This window comes from Tigriopus californicus, chromosome 3 (genome assembly GCF_007210705.1).
Source record: "Tigriopus californicus strain San Diego chromosome 3, Tcal_SD_v2.1, whole genome shotgun sequence".
NCBI lineage: Eukaryota > Metazoa > Arthropoda > Copepoda > Harpacticoida > Harpacticidae > Tigriopus > Tigriopus californicus.
Window position 1 is genome coordinate 3,082,692 of NC_081442.1, and position 660 is coordinate 3,083,351.

Here is a 660-nt window from a genome sequence, read left to right on the forward strand (position 1 = left end):
CTCGTTAACACGGGGCTTTGCTACTTGTACCAATTAGAGTGTTGAAGGCAATCAAACTTAGTTACACTAACTTAACTTGCACCAGATCGGGTGCTGTGGAAATATATTTTGAATTATTTTGGACGAAAGAAAATAAAAAGAAGCTCGCTGTGAGGCATGGCAAAATGTTATCAAATCAATGAATATTTTGTCTCTTTTTGGGCATTTTTAAAATATTTAGGTGTTTTTTAAAAAAGTTTCCAAATAATGACGATTGTCGGCTTATTTACCTGTTAACATCCTTCACTAATGAACATCGATATTGAAACCGACAGGAAAATGTTCAAAATTTGTTGCTTTTTTCATACTTGGGAGGATTTTTACTTGGAGGACTTGGATTTTTTGGGACCTTTTGGTTTTAAGTTTCAAGTATTATTCATAGTCTAGTTTTAAGCCCTGTATACAATGCTGCATTTTTTGTATCATTATCTTCACTTCTTGCCCAACTTTAAGATAATCAACCTCTCAAGTATGCTTATTAATGCCCAATACTTGCATAATTCCTTTTTTAAAAGACCACGTGTTTGCAAAAGAAATAGATATGCGAAATAGGAAAACCATTCTTTGGGAAAAAAAGGAAAAGAATGTGCACTTCTAGGGGTAACATTCTCTGCAGTTGTT

The 660-nt window shown here is 33.5% G+C and overlaps 1 protein-coding gene across 1 annotated transcript in view; it reads right to left on the reverse strand.

Annotated features, from left to right (window-relative positions):
* The window catches only part of LOC131878089 (TATA-binding protein-associated factor 172-like), a 12,289-nt gene that overhangs the window by 6,132 nt on the left and 5,497 nt on the right, over positions 1–660 (reverse strand). Inside the window, 1 exon segment of the mRNA XM_059223987.1 lies at positions 482–485. Coding sequence (XP_059079970.1) covers positions 482–485 — 4 coding nt within the window.